Source organism: Mobula hypostoma, chromosome 13, assembly GCF_963921235.1.
Source record: "Mobula hypostoma chromosome 13, sMobHyp1.1, whole genome shotgun sequence".
Lineage (NCBI taxonomy): Eukaryota > Metazoa > Chordata > Chondrichthyes > Myliobatiformes > Myliobatidae > Mobula > Mobula hypostoma.
In genome coordinates, this window is record NC_086109.1 from 32,894,005 (window position 1) to 32,912,792 (window position 18,788).

The following is an 18,788-nucleotide window of genomic DNA, read 5'->3' on the forward strand; positions in this document are numbered from 1 at the left end:
ACTAAGACAAACGTTTGACTAACTGTTGCTAAATAATATCGGATGTACCTGTTCCAACCTATGTACAAATCCGACTTAAAGATGGACTCAGGAACAGAACTCGTTCGTAACCCGGGGACTGCCTGTACATGGATGGTAGGTGTACGAAGGACTATGATTCCAGTGCAGGTTGATGGGAGTACATAGTTTAAATGTATTGGCACAGCTAGATGGACTGAAGGGCTTGTTCCTGTCCTGTACCTTCTAAGGCTCTAATGACAAGCTAAACACCATGATTTTGTTAGATGTGGTTTCTCTTTTTTGGATGTACAACTTCCTATTTTCAGGTGTAAAACCCTGTTTTGCAAAAATGTGATTAGTAGTACATTTAGGCTGTTAAGCACTCCTGAAAGAGTAATCATAGAGAAAAGACCAGACCCTGAAAGACTTACCCATTGTACCAACATTTCCATATTTCTATGGACCATTTCAATCAAATCATTTGGCAGCAGTGGAAACAAGAATCAATACAATGACGTACTTCATTTATTGATGCAATTAGTCTTGTTTGCCAGAACAATATTTAGCAGCAAAAAAAAACTAACATCTCATTTTGTTAATATTCTTCACAGTATCACCTCGAGCAGTATTTAATTCATCGTGGAAGCATGTGTGATGCAATTACAGTTCCATACACAGTACTGAAAGTGTGAAATTTGAGTACAATATTAGAATGGAAAAAGTCATTCTAATATTTTCCTTGTAAACATTGTTGGTTGAACACATGCCTTTCAATAACAGTAAAAGATAAAATATTTTACTCCAACTGGTTATTCACCTGAATTTTAAATTACATTAATTAAGACTTGGGCTATGATCAAAACACACTTAGCACATTGTATTACACAAACAAAATGCTGAAGAAACTCTGTGGGTCAGGCAGCATCTGTATGGAGGAAGAAACAGTCAATGTTTCAGGCCAAGACCCTTCCTTGGACTGGAAAAGAAGGGGGAAAAGCCATAATAAGGTGGTGGTGGGGGGTGGGAAATGAAGTGAGAAGCTGGAAGGTAACAAGTGAAAAAGTAAAGGGCTGAAGAAATCTGATAGAGTGGACCATAGGAGAAAGAGAACGAGAGGGGGTACAAGAGGGAAGTGATAGGCAGGTGAGGAGTAGAGAAGGGTTAAGAAGGGAAGAATGGAAGAGAAAGGGGGTGGGGAAAGATATCACATTGTGTTTAAGTTCGACACAGGAAGTTGTAAATAAACAAAGTTTTATCATAACTGCCTTGAGTTCTTTAATGAAGAATTAGCAATCTGTCTTGCGAGTTAAATGAAGTGCCCGAATGTGTACAACATATACTTAACAAAATTAGATGTTTCATTATATTTTGCTGGGTTTGAAGTGACAACGTATATAATGCCAATAGATTGTTTACAAATATATTCACCAGAGAACATATAAAACTCAGGCACAAAAATAATCTCAATTACATAACATTTCTTATGTCTGGCATATAACATATATACATATATTACAAGGCCACAGAAAATCATTCCGTAGGGTTAGATTTTCTACAAAAGCCTTCTTAACCATACTAACCTTGCAATATAAATAGTCTTAAACTTGGTTTCATGTGACCATGTGTGGAAGTTCTTCAGAGGATGTCTGCTTTGTCAGCACCCAGAAAATTACAATGAATTCAAATGGATGTCACTGATACTGTCTGTATTCACCGAACGATGGAGTTTGTAGCTGAGTAGGGTCATCTACAAACTGTGGACCTACAAGGGGTCAAAATAATAAATCTTATACAATGTCCACTTTCCCCTTCATAGTAATTGCAAAATTACTCATGTTAGATTTTTCAGGTTATCATTTGAATATGATCTAGCACAATCTTTGTTCAAAGTAGGCCAGTTTCTTGCAGTTTTATAGATTACAGAAGTAATGTATTACTACCTTAACTTTTCCACATAGCAAAGTTTCCTCATGGTTCTTGTAATTTTGATTTTACTACAGCTAGAATTAATTTTTACATTAATCATAAATATGACCACACGAGAACTGGGTAATTTACTTCCTTCTCTACAGAAGTTAATTTTAATTCACTAAGTAACTGTTTAAAACCAAGATTTGGTTCAAATCAGGCCTGAAAGATTTCAGAAGCTCGTTTTTATTTCTGCTGTGGCTAAACAGATCTAAACCAAGAAAGTTTAAAATCGAGAGCCAATAACTGTCCTTTACCAAGCTTAAAGCAGTACGGCTGTCAAGTTTGCTTTGATGAACAAATTTGCAGAAGTGTTCAGAACCTTTATGGATATCAAACAGAAGACTTTAATGAATCTGCCCAGAAAATGAAACATTTTTACTGTTTTTTCAAACTTTCAAAAATACCGATGTACAAGAATGTACAAATCAGCATCACAAAAAATAGTTTCAGAGTTCACCATCTGTGAGCAAATTGTAGGACTTTACAAATATACCAGTGACATTGGCAAACAAGTTTTAATAAATTAAAATATACTGAAAGGAGCCAATTTGTATCTGACAAATTCCCACTCAAAGAAACTTGCAAAGGCAATTTAATTGTTCTGGGTGCATGACCAGGTTTATGGGTGAGGTTAGCTGCCAATACAAGTTTTAGATATACTGTAGAGAAAGTGGATTCCCTCATCTACAAGACTGTTTTAAAGCTGTTTCCTTTTTCAAACCAGAAAGTGTACATTAAAATTTGTAGGAACCATTAACTCATACAAATGATTAAAGTAAATATTAACTACACAAGTAATTTATGGTTTACCAGATGGTAATTCGTAATGATATTTCCATACATTTAAAAGTTTTTCACCGTGTCACAGGACTCCATTCTCTTCCCTCAACGTGCTTTAAAATCTGTAATTTCTAACTTGAGTTTTAATAAAAGCTGATCTGAAAAACTTATTGTCTAATGTAGTTCCAACTTTATTTACTTTTCAGATTATGCTTATTAAGTACTTGTCCCAGTTTACACAGAAAGCATCACTTAATGGGCATTAGAACTTACCTGTTGGAAATTGTGTTGAAGCAAATCGGGTCAACATTATTCCAGCCCCTTCGATCAAGGCGAGTAGTATTCCTCCCATAGCAGCAGATCCCACCATTGCCATTGGGCCATCTAAATGAAAGTGGCCACAGTTGGAAATAAAATGAATGTACCAAGATGTACTTTTTAAATGGATTTCTATCTCAGAAAAAAAATACAATTAACATCCATCTTGGCATTTGAGACTATTGCAAATGGACAAGCCTAGAAACTTGGAAAATACAGGAAGAGTGCTAAATAGGATCAAAACCGATGAATCAGTTTGCAATTTTTCAAAATTATTTAGGATATTATTTCCATAGTAATAATCAAGACAAGTCTAGATTGGCTGCAATGTCAGAAACATAATTAGGTTTGTTATCACTGATATCTTGAAATTTGTTGTTTTTGGCTGCAGTACATTGCAAACATTTTTAAAAATTACTAAGTTACAGTAAATAAATAAAGTGTGAAAAAGGACTATCAAGGCAGTATTCACTAGCAGTTCAGAAATGTGCAAATATTAAAACTAAATCCATAAGTCTACAGAAGTTGCCTAGGTAGATCGATGAAATAGTGGAGTGGGCAAAACAGCAGCAAATGAAATTTAATTAGAAGAAATATGAATAAAAAAGATTTTTTAATGGGAGCAAGCTGAATGACAAGAGTCCAATTTTCAAATAAACCATTACAACAAAAGGGGATTTACTTTACTTTATGCTTAGAGATATTGAAAATAAAAAACTGTAAAACTGTATCTGTGTGGATTATTGTTACAAATGGAGGGAAAAATAGAAGCAAGGTACAATATAGCATAGGTTTACTGTGACATTACTTTCTTGGAAAAACAAATTACAATTAAACCAAAAACCCTCAAAACCCAAGCTGTAATCACTTCAAAGGATATTATAGGGTTATTCAATAGTGTTTAGAACAGAAATATGCTATTTTCACAGAATGATATTGAATAAGCAAGCATTGATGCAAAATTAAACACATTATAATCTTAGAATGGAGAGTTGGAAAAACCTTTAGCTTAGAATGCACTATCAAAATAATTGTTTAGAGGACCTTGCGAGCTTTCAAGAACAGTTTTAGATAAATGGACATACCTAAGTTAAAAGAGAAAGGGAATAAGACAGGCACCTTTGATTTACATCCACACTAATAGGAAATACTAGGTTTAAATTTCTTATACTTCTGCAGATATTTGGCCAGAAGCTATGCCTAATGCATTAATGTGAAATATATTCCTACTACACAGTTAGCTATTTTTATGCTTACACTTAAAAGATGAGTACTGAAACCAAACAGAACCATTATTGTAAGATCTGCATATGACAACTGTGGACATTTAAAATTAACCTAAGTCAACCTATTCTAAAATAAATTGGGTTAAAGGTCGACATGTCAAAGCTATTTTAACGATAATACTTTCTTTTATGAAGTTTTAAGTGATTTTAGTGTTGGAAAAAGGTGCAGAACATAGCTGAAATAGAGGATTTGTGTATTCTAAAGTTAAAAATGTATTCCTGATTTTCAACTTTCACAATACTTTGATGTTATAAAACTATTAGAAATTGATCTTAGAAGATAGAAATGAAATAAGTGGCTATTACATTACCATTATAACCTTCAAGGCAAGGTTTTAGTACAGTTATTATAAGAGTGGAGTAAGTTTACCCAAAGTGCTCCACTTCCCCTCCCCCTCCCCCCTCCCACCCCCATATGCCAAAAGATGTGTTGGCTTTTAGGTTATACTACTGGGTGATGGTGGTGGGAGAATCAGGGCACGTAATAGGTTACAGAACCATAAATGAGATAATTTCTCAAAATGAAAAAAAAACACAAAATCATAATATCTGCAGTTTTTCTCTAACTTCCAAAGTCCTGTTTGCAATTAAGAAAAAGTTCACAGTTCTTATGGTCTGAAAAGGAAGTACAGTTTGCAATCTAAACAAGCAAAAATGAGATCCATATCTCTTGAAAACTTTGCATTGAATTATTTGAGATCTAATATTGCATGGTTTTTTTTAGTGTTGTGTTTTCAAAAATGTAATTTGCGCATAATCCACTCAAACCTTTCAGCAGTACAGAATATGGACAGGCTCATCTTTCTGAATTTCTTTAGTCAATGGAAAACTAAAGGGAGTGTCTGCAAGCTACATTCACATTAGAAAAGAAAATATGTAGGCAATACTGCCATGCATTTAACAGGTTTTCCTGTGCTCTCAATTCAGTTATCAGTAGACATGAACCAAGTTCCTTTATTCATCCAGATCATTAACATTTGTGAAGTTGTTGATCCCACACTGATCCCTGCAGAATATCATTAGTCACTGACAGGCAACCAGAAAAAGCCCCTTTATTCTTGCTCGTTGCCTTCTGCCGATCGGCCAATCTTCTATCTATACTAGTAGCATTCTCATTATCTTGCTTAACAGCCTCGTGTGCAGCACCTTGTCAAAGGCCTTCCGAAAATCCAAGTAAACAATATCCTTTTACTCTGCTCCGGCTATTCTGTCTGTTATTTCCTCAAAGAATTCCAACAGATTTCTCAGGCAAGATCTTTCCTTCAGGAAATTACACTGACTCTGGCTTTTATAATGTGCTTTCAAGTACCCAAAACCTCATCCCTAAGAATGGTGATTTACTGGTTCACTGGTGTATATTTTCCTGTCTTTTGCTTCTCTCCGTTCTTAGAGAGGAATGACATTTGTAATTTTCCAACCCACTGAAACCGTTCCTGACTCTAGTGTTCACTGAAAGATCACCACTAATGCCTTCACTATCACCACTATACCTCGTTCACAACACTGGGGTTTACTCCATCTGGTCCAGGGGACTTATCTACCTTCAGAATTTTCAACTTCCCAAGCACCTTCTCCTCAGTAATAGTGACACAAAACCATTCGTAAGCCATTTCTTTCTCATTACTTCTACAGTGGCATTTTCCAGCAATCAGATGTCTACTGTTGCCTCAATTTTACTTGGTATTTTGAAAAAACTTTCAGTAATTTTTGTACTATTGACCTTCATATTTAATATTTTCTCCCTTTCTTGTTTTTTTTTCCAAAGTTGCCTTGCTTTAAAAGCTTCCAACCCTCTAGCTTTCTGCTGATACTAACAATATTCTCTGACCTCTGGTTTGTTTTTATGCTCCCTTGGCCTTCCCTTGTCAGCCACCGTTACTTCATTCTTCCTGTAGAATGCTGCTGCTTCTTTGGAATAAAAATGATCCTGCGCTTTCCAAGTTACTCCAGGAAACTACTGCCATTATCGCTTTATTATCCCTGCTAGTATTCCCTTCCAATCAACTTTGGCCTGCTCCTCTTTCAAACCCCCTGCAATTCCTTTGACTCCATGGTAATACTGACATATGATTTTAGTTTCTCCTTCTAACTGTAAGGTTGAATTCTAGCATATTATAATCAATGTCTGCTAAGATTTCCTTTACCTTAAGCTCACTAATCAAATCTGGATAATACCAAATCCAGAATTTCCGTTTCCCTGGTGAGCTCAACCAAAAGCTGCTCTAAAAAGCCATCTAGTAGGTATTCTACAAATTCCAACATTACGATGCAGTGCCAAGCTGATTTTCCTGGTCTAACTGCATATTGAAATTCCCAATGACCACTGTAATATTGATTGCCTTCTTACATGCCATTTCTACCTTCTGTTGCAATTTGAACCCACCCCTGGCTACTATTCAAAGTCCCTCCAGGGACTTTTTACTCTTGCAGTTTTGTAAAAAAAAAATATATCCACAGGGACTCTATCTTCTGATTTTATGTCACTTCTTGCTAAGGATTTAATTTCATTTAATTCCAGCAAAGCCGCCCAACCCCTCTACCCACTTGCCTGTTTTTTAATGGGATGTTTAGCCCTGTATGCTTAGCTCTCAGCTGTAATCTTCTTTCAGCCTAAATTCTATGACACCCACAATGTTGTACCTGCCAGTTTCTAATTGCACATCTAACTGGTTTTGTATACTGCATGCATTTAAATATAATATCCTCAGACCTGTATTCACCACCTCTCTTCTCACATTTGTCCCCATGTTACTCGAATTCTTATCCCTTTCTAAACGTTGTATTTTCTTTTTATTCTGGAAACTTGCAAAACTTCTCCTGGGGGAGGGGAGCACCAGAGGAAGATATAGTGAGAGGGACAGAGGGAGAAAAAAGAGAAAGAAAGGGGAAAAAATAAAAATAATAAATAAATAAGGTATGGGGTAAGAAGGAGAGGAGGGGCATTAACGGAGGTTAGAGAAGTCAATGTTCCTGCCATCAGGTTGGCCTGAAAAGGACAGGCTAGTTGGAGGCCAGCCTCCAAACTGATGGCATGAACAGTGACTTGACTAACTTCCGTTAATGCCCCTCCTCTCCTTCTTATCCCATCCCTTATTATTTTTCTGCTTTCTTTCTCTTTTTTCTCCCTCTGTCCCTCTCACTATATCTTCCTCTGATGCTCCCCTCCCCCTTTCTTTCCCCCATGCCTCCTGTCCCATGATCCTCTCCCGTCTCCAGCCTTGTATCCCTTTTGTCAATTAACTTTCCAGCTCTTAGCTCCATCCCTCCTCCTCCTGTCTTCTCCTATCAATTTGGATCTCCCCCCTCCCCCTCTCAAATCTCTGACTATCTTCTTTCAGTTAGTCCTGATGAAGGGTCTCGGCCCGAAACGTCGACTATACCTCTTCCTACAGATGCTGCCTGGCATGCTGCGTTCCACCAGCATTTTGTGTGTGTTGCTCCAAGTTAACAGCCCTGGTTTCCCATCATTTTTGAATAAATATCAGAATGCTATGCACAATTTCCAAAGTGACTGCATCCCAAATACAGATCTCACCCTTTGAAACCAAAAGTTTCACTTACTTCTTGCAGCTAATATGGCTCCTGTTAAAGCTCCACTGGTTATGGAATTCCATGGATCTTCTTTACCTCTGACCTTCACTAAACCACAGTCTATCATTGAAAACAAACCACCCCATATAGCAAAGCTTCCTGAAATATTAAAAAAAATGAATTGAAGGGTAATTACTTATATAATTAAAATTGGAATGTATTTACACTCACTGAATTATTAATTTTACATATTCGACCGATTATATCATTGCAAGATTTCAATAAAATGCTAATAAATCATGATTAAAAAATTTATAAATTGAGTATTGAGTAAATTTATTAAACATCTGAAACATAATTAAATATGCAGTTCTAAAACAGAGCCTTTCATTCCAACTTTTCACACTGATGTAATCCCCCCATTGCTTGGCAGGGAATAATATATCTAAATATCTAACATATTTCAAAGTAACATATACAATGAAAGTTGTTCTATTCAAGTTAGATTAGAAGGAGCAACATTTTGCATGATACTGTTAGCATGGAATATATATACTACAGCTCTGTACGGTGGAAACATTTTTGTGAAGGACTTGCTCTAAGAAATCCTAATTAAAACATGGAAAAATCACATGCAGAAACATTTTATCAAACTGCAAGTTCAAGAAAAATCTAGACAGGGCTATGAAAACCAAATTTCTATTAAGTTCACACAAACAAACTTTGACATTAACATTAAAATTAATCAGCATGATTCTAACATCTCTATATGCTGAGGACTTCACTAAGAATTTCACTAACAGACAAGTGTATTAATCAAGCAGAAACTGTAAATCCCCACAAGCATTTCACAATCAACTTTGTTGTAAAAGCTGATTGTTATTATTTAAATGGAAATGTTTTTCCAATATGCAAATTCTTGCAAGCTTCATTAAATACAAAATAGGAGAATAAATGGTCAATTAGTTTCAGTTTGCCAGAACAATATATGAGCTCATCATTTCATTTTAGTTTTGGTTTTGTCATTTTGGACAGGTAAATAGGATTCAAGTTTATTTCCCATTCAAAAAATAGTACCTCCAAGAGGACCACGGCTCATGGTTTGGAGGTTTGCATGCCTCAATGACCTGGAGAGCTATGTTGACTGGAGTCAGAGTCTTGTGCTTTGGCTTTTGGTAGGGTCACTCATGCCAAACAGATCAAAGGGTAGAGGCCAGACTAAGAGTGGTCCACTTGACCTCCAGGTTTGGGGGTTCAGCCCAGGGCTAACAACCTTGACCAGTAAAACAAAATTATTGTAGAAACAGCTATGAAGAATCTTTCTACATCTAAGTGTGACGGTATTCTGGAGTCTCCACCTGGGATTTTCATGACAGACAGTAGTGAAAGCTGAGAGGAAGCTACTGACATGATGAAGGAAGCCCTGAACACCACCAGAGATGCAGGACCTTCACTGCTGCCCTAAATGCCGCAGCATAATGAACAGTCATTCAAAAGATAGCACCTCTGACACTATAGCATTCTCCCCGAAATCCCAAAGTGAAGCAGGAGCATATTCTGACTTGGGTAATAATGTTCCAAGTCAACAAAGTATTGCATTGTTGGTATAATTTAGTAAATAATTTGCAGGCTCAAAATCTTATTTCCAAGACAGATCAAAAGAACAATGATATTTACAGAACAGATACCTCAGCATTCAGCTATAAAGTGTGGATAATTTCCCAAATGCTGATCATGAACAGCCTTATGAGAACTGACATTTTAAAAACTGTTTAGCTTGAAAGATCAAACGAGCAAATACAACCAAAGTACCTCCTATCTGTGGAGCTCTAGTCTTAACAGCAGTCAAACTTCCACGTAATCGGTGACTCATTCCCTGTTTAAAGAAAAAACAAAAAAAAATATCAAAAGTATACAAGAGGCAAAGAAATGTAACAAAATTAATATTACGTAAGTAACTTCAGTGATCTATTTCAAAAGTACGCCATAATAACAATATTGGTACAAAAGGTCAATGTCATATTAGTTATATTAAAATTCAAAGTAAAATTTATCAGTGTACATAAATGTCACTGCATACAACCGTGAGATTCATTTCTGTGGGCATACCTAGCAAATCCATACAACAGTAACTGTAAGCAGGATCAATGGACAAACTGTGCAGATGCAAATGTAAATAAATAGAAATAAATAACAAGCATGAAGTAACAAGATAAAGAGTCCTTAAAGTGAGGCGATCGGTTGTGGATCGAGAAGGAGAATGAGTGTAGAGCCTGATGATTGAGCGGTAGTAACTGTCCTTGAACCTGGTGGCCAGAGTCCTTTAGTTCTTGTACCTTCTACATAAAGGCAGCAGTGAGAAAAGAGCATGGCCTGGGTGGTGAGGATGTTTGATGATGGATGCTGCTTTCCTAAGCGATGTTTCATGTAGATGTGCTCAATGGTTGGAAGGGTTTTATGCATGATGTTCTGGGCTGAATCCACTACCTTTTGTAGGACTTTCTGCTCTTAGGCATTAGTGTTCTCATACCAGGCCGTAATGCAGCCAGTCTATCAGCACACATCTATAGAAGTTTGCCAAAGTTTTTGATGACATCCCACCCAAATCTCTGCAGACTCCTAAGGAAGTAGAGGTGCTGTTGTGCTTTCTTTGCAATATATAATGGGTCTTGGACAGGTGCTCTGAGATAGTGACACCCAGGAATTTAAAGTTACTGACCCTCTCCACCTCTGCTCCTCTAATAAGTACTGGCTCAGGGACCTCTGGTTTCCCTCTACTGAAGTCTTCAATAAGTTCTTTGGCCTTGAGTGAGAGGCTATCATTATTATTATTATTACACCACCGCTCAGCTAAATTTTCAATCTCCCTCCTATATGCTGATTCATCGCCACAACAGTGGTGTCATTAGCAAACTTGTATATAGTGCTGCAGCTGTTCTTGGCCACAGTCATAGATGTAAAGCAAGTAGCGCAGGGGGTTGAGCACATATCCCTGTGGTGCTCCTGTGCTAATAGAGATTGTGGACCAGACGTTTTTGCCAATCCAAACTGATTGGGGTCTACAAGTGAGGAAATCCAGGATCCAACTGCACAAGGGGTATTGAGATCCAGGTCTTGGAGTTTACTAATTAGTTTTGAGGAGATGATGGTATTAAATGCTGAGCTGTAATCTATAAAATATATCCGGATGTACGCATCTTTGCTGTCCAGATGATCCAGGATTGTGTGAAGAGCCAATGAGATGGGATCTGCTGTAGACCTGTTACTAAGGTAGGCAAATTGGAGCAGATCCAAGCTGCCACTCAGACAGGAGCTGATGTGCTTCAACACCAGCCTCTCAAAACACTTCTTCACCGTGGATGTAAATGCCACTGGGCAATAGTCATTGAGGCAGCTTACCATGCTCTCTTTGGGCACCGGTACGACTGAAGCCTGCTTGAAGCAGGTGGGTACCACACACTGCCAGAGCAAGGGTTGAAGATATCTATTAATACTCCAGCCAGCTGGTCAGCACAGATCTTCAGCACCTGGCCAGGTACTCCATCCGGACTGGCTGCTTTCCTTGGATTCACTCTCTTAAAGGCAGCCCACACATCGTCTTCAGATACTGAGACCAAAGGATCATCGGGAGACATGGGGGTGTGCAATGATTCCTCACTGTTCTGGGGTCAAGGCGAGCACAGAAGGCATTGAGCTCATCCAGAAGCAAAACTCACTGTTCCCTACGTCACAACATTTAACTTTGTAGGAGGTTATGGCATTCAGAACATGCCGCAGGTGTTGAACATCCCTCGTAGATTCCAGTCTAGTCTGGAATCTCCACTTTGGCTTTGAGATGACTATCTGGAGGTCATTATTGCAGCTCTTGCAGCATTCTTGATCTCCAGACTTGAATGCCTCTGATCTAGCTCACAACAAATTCTGGATTTCATTGTTCATCCAGGGCTTCAAGGTACACTCATCCAGGACTGTTTTAATAGTCTGTTACAACCCTGGTGTAGTCATTCAGGTCCTCAGATGAGTACTTGAACACGGCCCAGTCCACTGACTCAACTCAACCCTATAGCCGTTCCTCTGCCTCTCGCAACCACCTCTTAGTTGTCTTGATTTCAGAAGCCTTGCTCTTTAGGCTCTGTCTGTATGCAGGTAGTAGGAGTACAGCCAAATTAACCGACTTGCCAAAATGGTTTCTCAGAAAGGAACAAAAGGCATTCCTTATCATAGTGTAGCAGTGGTTTGGTGTGTTGGGACCTCTGTTGCATCAGATTATGCGCTGATAATTGGGCAGGGTTTTCTTCAAACAGGCCTGGTTAAATGCATCAGGATGGCCTGCTTCTTGCTTGCAGACAACATCATGCAGTTTCACACAATTGCCTGCTTATAATCTGCCACTGGTGATATGTGAACTGCGGCCAGGATCACGTATGAGAACTCCCTAGGCAAATAGAATGGTCTACATTTAATCATTAGAAAATTAGTAAGATCCTCGGGCTGTATCACTACATCTGGTGTGTTCGCTATTAACCAAGTTTCAGTGCAACAAACAATTGAGATCTGCCTCTGATATAGCAGCCTTGCCCTGAGATCATCAATCATATTTTCCAGCAACCACATATTTGCCAACAAGACGGGGTAGAGGAGGCCTCATCCCTCTGCTTTTCAGCCTGGTTTGAATTCCGCCTCGCTTGCCGCATTTTCAGTCATGGCGTTGACACACTTAATTGCTCTGCTGGAGCTTATGACTTCTGCTCCACATTAAACCATCAAATGTGAGAACTGAAGATCACTGATGGAATTTTGTAGTCTGCTGCTTAGAAGAAATATGCATATGCATTTAATCAAAGGTTGGGTCACCTGCATCTTTGTGCATGTTTGAAACGTGGGGAAAGTTCATACAAAATTCAAAAATATTTACATACTTCAGTTATCATTCAAGGAATTAAGAGTTGACATATGGATGAGTGTGCCTTGAAGCTCTGGATGAACAAAGAAATCCAGAATTTGTTGTGAGCTAGATCAGAGGCATTCAAGTCTGGAGATCAAGAATGTTGCAAGAGCTGCAATAATGACCTCCAGAAAGTCATCTCAAAGGCAAAGTGGAGATTCCAGACTAGACTGGAATCTACGAGGGATGTTCAACAGCTGCGGCATGTTCTGAATGCCATAACCTCCTACAAAGTTAAATGTTGTGACATAGGGGACAGTGAGCTTTGCTTCCAGATGAGGCTCACTGCAAATTCAAAGAAGTCTGTTATCCATAGAAGATCTCATAGTATCTTATCTCCTTCACAATTACCATCAGCACACATGCACTACACCCTGCGTGTTAAGCACCCTGCTTTATTCACTTTATATCTGATAGTGGGGCTAAGTACAGCTCCAATCAATGCCTATTTAAGTTTACTGACAACACTACTGTCACTGGCTAAATCGAGCATGGTGACTAATCTGCATATAGGAGGGAGACAGAAAATCTGGATGAATGATACCACAGCAACAACTTCTCACTCAATGTCAGCAAAATCAAACTAATTATCAATTACAGGAGGAAGCCAGATCCATAAGCCAGTTCTCACTGGAGAATGGAGGTAGACAGCATCAGCAGCTTTAAATTCCTTGGCATTATCACATTAGAGGATCTGACCTGAGACCAGCATGAGACCCATTACAAAGAAAGCACAACAGCACATCTATTTTCTTATAAGTTTGCATAGATTCACCATGTCACCAAAACTTTGACTTTTTCCTTTGACATTGATCTAAACAATCCAGCAAAAATTATAGTATCAAATTGCCCAGGCAGCGAGTGATGTTAAATAATTCTCATTAGCAATTACAGCAGTGATAGAAAAGTACAGCACAGAAACAGGCCCTTATGCCCATCTAGTCTATGCCTAAACCTTTTAAATTGCTTATTCCCACAGACCTGCAGAGACCATAGCCTCAATACGCCTACCATCCATGCACCTATCCAAATTTCCCTTAAAACATTGAAATCAAGCTCACATGTACCACTTGTGTTGGCAGCTTGCTCCACACTCTCATAACTCTCTGAGTGAAGTTGTTTCCCTTCATGTTCCCCTTAACTTTTCACCTTTCACCCTTAACCCATGACCTCTGGTTGCAGTCCTACCCAACCTCAGTGGAAAAAGCCTGATTGCATTTACCCTACCTATACTCCCCCCTCAATTTTGAATACCTCCATCAAATCTCTCAATTGTCCACTTTCTAAGGAATAAAGTCCTAACCTAGTCAATCTTTCCTTATAACTCAGGCAACATCCTTGTAAATTTTCTCTGTACCCTTTCAACCTTATTTACATTTTTCCTGTAGGTAGGTGACCAAAATAGCACACAATACTCCAAATTAGGCCTCACCAACGCCTTATACAACTTCAATATAACATCCCATCTCTTGCACTCAGTACTTTGAAATATGAAGGCCAAAGTGCTAAAACCTTTCTTTATGACCCTATTGACATTTAACATCACTTTCAAGGAAACATGTACCTGTATTCCCAGATCCCTTTATTCTACAACACTCCTCAGTGCCCTACCATTCGCTGTGTAAGACCTACCCTGGTTGGTCCTACTGAAGCACAACACCTCGCACTTGTCTGCATTAAATTCCATCTGCCATTTTTTCAGCTGATAGAGATTCCTCTACAAGCTATGATAGCCTTCATCACTGTCCACAACCCCAACCTTGGTGTCACTCACAAGTTTGCTGATCCAGTTAACCACTTTATCATCCAAATCACTGACATAGATGACAAACAATGGACCAGCACTGATCCCTGCCATACATTAGTCATAGGCCTCCAGTCAGAGGTAACCCCCTACCACAAAGGCAATGTCTAGTCCAATTTACTACCTCGTCTTGAATGCTGAGCGACTGAACCTTCTTGATCAACCAGCCATGTGGGACCTTGACAAACGCCATGTAGGCAACATCCAGTGCCTTGCCTTCATCCACTTTCCTAGTAACTTCCTCACAAGACTCTAAAAATGATTAGGTATGACCTACCACATACAAAGCCATGCTGACTATCCTTAAATCAATCCATGACTATCCAAATACTTATACACACAGCCTCTTAGAAAACCTTCCAATAACTTTTCCGCCACTGATATCAGACAAGATTAAGATCGGAACTTGGTGAAAACTGGGGGAAAAGGGTAAAATTTGTTATATTTTGAAATATTTACCCAGATTTATTACAGATCAGATATACATTAGTTTTTAAACAATTAAAAGCTTCCAACAGCAGTAAACATATGCTGTGCCATTAAAATTTCACTTATACTTCATATAATAACTGCATAACATTTTCAGTTTATTTTACTGCAAGAACACTTAGCAAACTCCTCACCAACTGTTGATAGTCATAGTCATACTTTATTGATCCCGGGGGAAACTGGTTTTCATTATAGTTGCACCATAAATAATAAATAGTAATATGTAAATTATGCCAGTAAATTATGAAATAAGTCCAGGACCAGCCTATTGGCTCAGGCTGTCTGACCCGCCAAGGGAGGAGTTGTAAAGTTTGGTGGCCACAGGCAGGAATGACTTCCTATGACGCTCTGTGTTCCATCTCAGTGGAATGAGTCTCTGGCTGAATGTACTCCTGTGCCCAACCAGTCCATTATGTAGTGGATGGGAGACATTGTCCAAGCTGGCATGCAACTTAGACAGCATCCTCTTTTCAGACACCACCGCCAGAGAGTCCAGTTCCATCCCCACAACATCACTGGCCTTACGAATGAGTTTGTTGATTCTGCTGGTGTCTGCTACCCTCAGCCTGCTGATAAGTAAGACTAGTAGAAATGAGTACTTGATGGCATATGAAAAAGGGCCTATTTCTGGGCTTTATGACTGACTCTATCAACTTCACAAGATTATGCTGAGAGCAACTCTAAATTGCACCCAGTAAAGGAATGGGAAAATCAAAAGCAGATACTTCTGAATTTTATACATTTTACCATATACTCAAATATTTCAGAAGTTGCTGTCAGTTTCATGGTACAAATTCTGACATCCTTCATTACAACTGTAAAGCAAGATTTTAGACTCCTCCTTGTATAGAGCAAATCAAAATTTTATCTACTTTATTTCTACATTAGTGAGATGCTAGAAAAGCAATACATCACTTCACATGCAAAAACAAGGTTAGGAGAATGTACAAAGAAACTGAACATTATCTCAGACCAAGGAACATAAAAAAAATGAAAATTTTATCAGGGTTGTGAAATGACTTACCACTGGTGAATTCCTAAAGCCTTTAATAGACTGAAATATTCCACCACCCATGGCACCCATGGTAAAGGCACCACCACAGTCATCCACGATCCTCCAAGGGCTAATGAGAAAGAAATGACATTACGTACTTACTATGTCAGCGGTATCTGCTCAAGCAAAACCGAATGTGCACAAATACTAAAGTGGAAAATCTCCACAAACATCCAATGAATTTCACAGAAGACCAATCCCACTCCCCGTGACAGCATGGGTTTTCTCCAGGTGGTTCAGTTTTCTCCCACAGTACAATGACACACCGGTTGATAGGTTAATTGGTCATTATAAATTATCCTGTGATTTGACTACGATTAAATCGGGAGTTGCTGGACGGCATGGTTTGAAGGGCCTGTTCTGTGCTGTATCTCAATAAATAAACATTCTTGATAATTCCAATCCCTTCCATATTTAATTTTAATATACACCACTGTAACAGGGTCTTCCAGCCCACATTAGCCCATGGTGTCCAATTGCACCCATGTGACCAACTTACTGACCCACATATCGTTGGCGTGTGGGAAGAAACTGGAAAACCAGAGGAAACACACCTAGCCACAGGAAGAATGTACAAACTCCTTAGAAACAGTATCAGGATACTGAGGGCAGGTTGCCCTGTCCAAGTTTTCTCTCGTCCAGAAGAATATAAGTATTAGACGTAAACTACCCAACCTTTTGTGCATACTCCAATCACTAAGTTAATGGCCGATCTTTTCCTCCTGCTATTTCTGGCAATGGCATATGCCTCTCCTATAACTGATCTTTAATAACTGCTGTCAACCATTGTTAGCCAACTACTCCTGCACTGCTTTATGCTTTAAAATGACCTTTCTCCCCCTTTTGCAAATAATATTTTCTTAAATGTTAGTCAATGCCTGTCTGCTGCCATGCTTTCACAAGTTATTTCCAAATTGACCACAGCCAATTCACCCCTCGTACCTTCACAATTTTAATTTTATCTGTAAGATTTTAAATTACTTTAATTTAAATCCCTTTCAATGTAAAATTGTATCACATTTTGGTCACTCTTCCTTCAAGGACCATTTACATCAAGGTTATTTCCTTTCTCACTGCCCAATACTCGATCAAAGATTGCAAAAACAAAGTGTTGGAGGAATACAGAAACAGAAATCTACAGCACATTACAGGCCCTTCGGCCCACAATGTTAATATAACCAATAACAATGTTGTGCCGACCATGTAACCTACATTGAGCGTCAGTCAGCAACTGTAGGGAGAAATTATTAACTGCTGTATCACAGCATCCGGGCTCTACATTTTTTCTGAACTGCGTTCTCCACAAATAACCTCTTCTCAGGCTTCAAGCCGGGTACAGTTATTGATTATAACCGATGCCTCGATAACAAACTCTGCTGTCTTCGTCAGGGATACTCATCAGGGGTTACCTACACCGTTCCCTCCCACTCCCTCCACAGCTTTGGGGAACCGTCACCAGGTGAGGGCACCTGACCTTCTACCAGCAACACCACACCCAGAGGTAAGGGTCCATCTGTGACCTTGAACTGGCCACCCCACACCCACAGGTAAGGGTCCACCTGTGACCTTCAACTAGTCACTCCACACCAAGAGGCTGTCGAACCCTTGACCTTCTACCACCATCCCCACAACTCGTGGCTGCTCTCCGGCAAGGCCCGGCCGGTCTCTCAGTCGCTGCTCCCACCCTTCCAGCCACCCTCTTTCCCCTGCGAAGATCATAGATACGCGCACCACGACCAGCGCCTTAGAGAGACGAGGGCCGGGGCTCGGACGTGTCTCCTCCGCGCCCACGGACTGCCGACCCCTCGCCATTTACGGTTACCCGGCTCCCGGCTCCTGCCTCACCAAGGCTCGCGAGCATACTCCTCCATCTTCCTCCGTGACGCGTCTCCTGCTCCGGGTGACGTGACGTGACACGGCGCTCCTCTGCGAGGACGCATGCGTCAGCCGGGGCGGCAGGGCGCATGTGCTCAAACTGTGGCAAATTGGCCCGTGGGATGGGCTGGCAGGTTTTCTCTCCCGGTTCCAGGTCATCTGAAGCCCCTCGAAGGCAGGGGACTGTTCGCGAACTGTAAACACAGTTGTGGCTCATTCAATGGCAATCTAGTGTTTGGGTTGGAGGCCTCTATGTATGAATTTCTAGAAGGAGGTTAACGTTGCTGACAGAGTGCTGCCTCTTTATTAGGCCGCAATGCATTTACTGTGTAACTATAACACTGCTTTAGTTTAATTTTTAGCGGCACTGCGCGGAGTAGATCCTTTGAGCTATGCCGCCCTAGCAACCCGCAACCCAAAAAGAACAATTTAACAATTTCAAAGTTCACAGTAAATGTATTATCCAAGTACATATAGTGTGCATTTAATATTTCAGTAGCCTTTGAGTAATATTGTAAACATACTGTTTGATTAAGCATTTTGTTTACATAATTCATTACGAGTTTTAAGTAAACGTATATGAATGGCATCTATCATTACACCATCACGTCATATGTGAGCTTTTCACTAAAGTAAAACAAAGTATACACGTTTTCCCGGGCACATCAAAGTTGCTGGTGAACGCAGCAGGCCAGGCAGCATCTGTAGGAAGAGGTACAGTCGACGTTTCAGGAC

The 18,788-nt window shown here is 39.5% G+C and overlaps 1 protein-coding gene across 1 annotated transcript; it reads right to left on the bottom strand.

Annotated features, from left to right (window-relative positions):
- Nucleotides 1-936: 936 nt before the first annotated feature.
- On the bottom strand, nt 937-18,084 carry timm17a (translocase of inner mitochondrial membrane 17 homolog A (yeast)). Its single transcript, XM_063066472.1, has 6 exons — nt 18,024-18,084; nt 16,149-16,248; nt 9,699-9,762; nt 7,917-8,045; nt 3,025-3,135; nt 937-1,762 (listed from the first exon to the last, which is right to left on the bottom strand). Exons 1-6 carry the CDS (start codon nt 18,047-18,049, stop codon nt 1,692-1,694), a joined length of 501 nt encoding a protein of 166 aa, XP_062922542.1. The 5' UTR covers nt 18,050-18,084; the 3' UTR covers nt 937-1,691.
- Nucleotides 18,085-18,788: the final 704 nt, after the last annotated feature.